The 2,176-nt window shown below is 46.3% G+C and overlaps 1 protein-coding gene across 1 annotated transcript in view; it reads right to left on the bottom strand.

The window, feature by feature from the left end:
- The window catches only part of nr1d2b (nuclear receptor subfamily 1, group D, member 2b), a 10,649-nt gene extending 9,325 nt beyond the window's left edge, over positions 1–1,324 (bottom strand). Inside the window, 1 exon segment of the mRNA XM_069176394.1 lies at positions 819–1,324. Within this exon segment, the coding sequence (XP_069032495.1) occupies positions 819–837 (19 nt within the window). The 5' untranslated portion in view covers positions 838–1,324.
- Between the last annotated feature and the right edge of the window lie 852 nt (positions 1,325–2,176).

Genomic DNA, 2,176 nt, shown 5'->3' with positions numbered 1-2,176 from the left:
GAGCTGTGTTTATGAAATGACACGTATTAAGGGTTTTCATTGCAGTTTTAAAAAAAAAAAAATTATCTTTCAACACTATTTATAAGTGTTATTTTTATTCTAAAATTCTTAAATGAATGATGTTGACATCAACAATAGCCTTCACCCAAACAAGTAACACATACAAAGTGAATTAGAATCGCGTCTGGAAGTTTTTTCAGCCCAGGTCCCAGAACAACACCGCATGATGAACAAAAAGCTTTTGTCTCTCCCATGAACATTGAACGCAACATAACTTCAGAGATGTGTTCAACACGCCCCCACGTGGAGCTGGCATGTTTCTTCCCCGGGAAAACTGGGTCACCGCGCGCTGCTGCTCGACGCCTCACGTGTATCCGCGGCTGGACCCCACGCCATTTCGCTGGGAGAAATTATGCAATACCTACGTCACGGCGCCGCTCGGCCAATGAGCGTAGACGCACGAGGAGCGTAAACACAGGTGCGCACATGGCTAGGCTAACGGGTCCATGTGAGGAGACACTGCAGTGCTGCTGGAGCGAAGAGCTTGAGTACTATCAACAGCCCACTGGCACTCCTAACCCAGTTACATACGAACACAGCCGCAAACACGACCGACTTTAACATGTTTCAAGTGCGTCGTCTGAACGTAAACATCAAACTACATATAAAATAAGATGGCGACCTCATTCTGCTCGTTGTGCTACTTTAACAAAACCATATTTCAGTGACGCCAAAAGCAGGATGTGACCACAAGATCAAGTCCACTGCAACAAGCTGCAGCGACTCGTCCTTTAAAATCAGATTTAAATCCCACTCACCAGCTTTGGTCGACTCCATGTCCGCTGAGTTTGGGGGTTTTCCTCCTCCTCCGCTACCTCAGTGCTGAAGCCGTTGTTGTTTTTGTGTTCAGCAACTGAGAAGTCGCTGATTGCTCTCGGCTCAGAAATTTAGCAGTTCAGCAGCAACATTTAAAATGACCGACTCTTAAACCGAGGTGAAGACCGTGAAAAGCGACGGTCTGTCGTTTCGAGGCGGCGGAGATGTAATCTCACGATGAAAAAAAAATAAAAATAAAAAATCGCACACGTCAAACCTTGAATGTACGTTTTCAGAGACGCGTTTCAACGACGCCAAAAGGGCTGTTGTTCCGTCCGGGAAAGCGTTTCGCTGCTTCCTGCCAGCGTGCAGAGACACGGACGCTTTCACTGTGGTCGACCTACGAACAGAAACACACAGCGACGTCCATTCAGAGCAAAGACGAGCGGAGCTGGTCGGACGGGCGGGGAGGAGGACTGCTTCGGCTCCGACTGTGGCGCTGTGTGGTGCAGCCATGTGACCCAGGCCGTCGGCTCCTCCCTCCGACAGCCCTCACTGCTGTCAACGTAACCCACTGACATACTTTCCCCAGCCACAGTGAACAAAGACAGCTGGCGAGCACATCCTGGGCCTCAAAGAGACGCCACATACTGTTTAGGAGTGTGGACCAGAGCTACCTATCCCCTTACAAACAAACAATTCATACATTAAAATGAAAGATAAAGGTTGTACCAATTCAGCAAACTAAATTATTTTACTCAATCCTGTTTCTTTCAAGTACTGAACACTCCCTGAAGGTTAATGCGTCTTTTAGATCAAATTCCTCAACTCTGCTTCCTCTTCAGTCTTTCTCGCTCTCGCTGAATTTCTGGCACTGACAGATCTGATCTACAGATTCTGGTATTCTGCAGTACTCACATAGTCCCGGTGGGTGTTTTGTTTTGTTCAGCCTTGTGTGTCCAACCTTCGGTCTGGTTAATATCTTTTCTTCCGTGGTGCTTTTCCTGGATGTCCTCCCTCTGCCAACTTCTCTCTGAACAGCTTACATGTGTCTTCCTGCGTCTCCTGAGTCCTAAACTGTGCTGCCATTCGCTGAATAAAATGATTGTACTGTGCTGACACCCACATAAACGATACAAAAATACCGATATTTTGAAGTCGGACCAGTGTTTCATATATTTCATTGATTAAATCCTGCCTGCTGTGAGATGTGAATGATTGTAATGACAATAATGCTGAACAGGAATCTGAACAGATGATGACCTTTCTGATCTGAAGCTCCTCAACAGTGCTGTTAAAATGGCCAACTGTAGAAACAGACAGGCGGTCTGATGTTTTCCTTTTAAATGCATATAAAACC

The sequence above is a fragment of the Embiotoca jacksoni genome, unplaced genomic scaffold (assembly GCF_022577435.1).
Source record: "Embiotoca jacksoni isolate LCO1_2020_lvr unplaced genomic scaffold, fEmbJac1.0.p SCAF_7, whole genome shotgun sequence".
NCBI lineage: Eukaryota > Metazoa > Chordata > Actinopteri > Embiotocidae > Embiotoca > Embiotoca jacksoni.
This window is presented reverse-complemented; position numbering and strand designations above follow the sequence as displayed.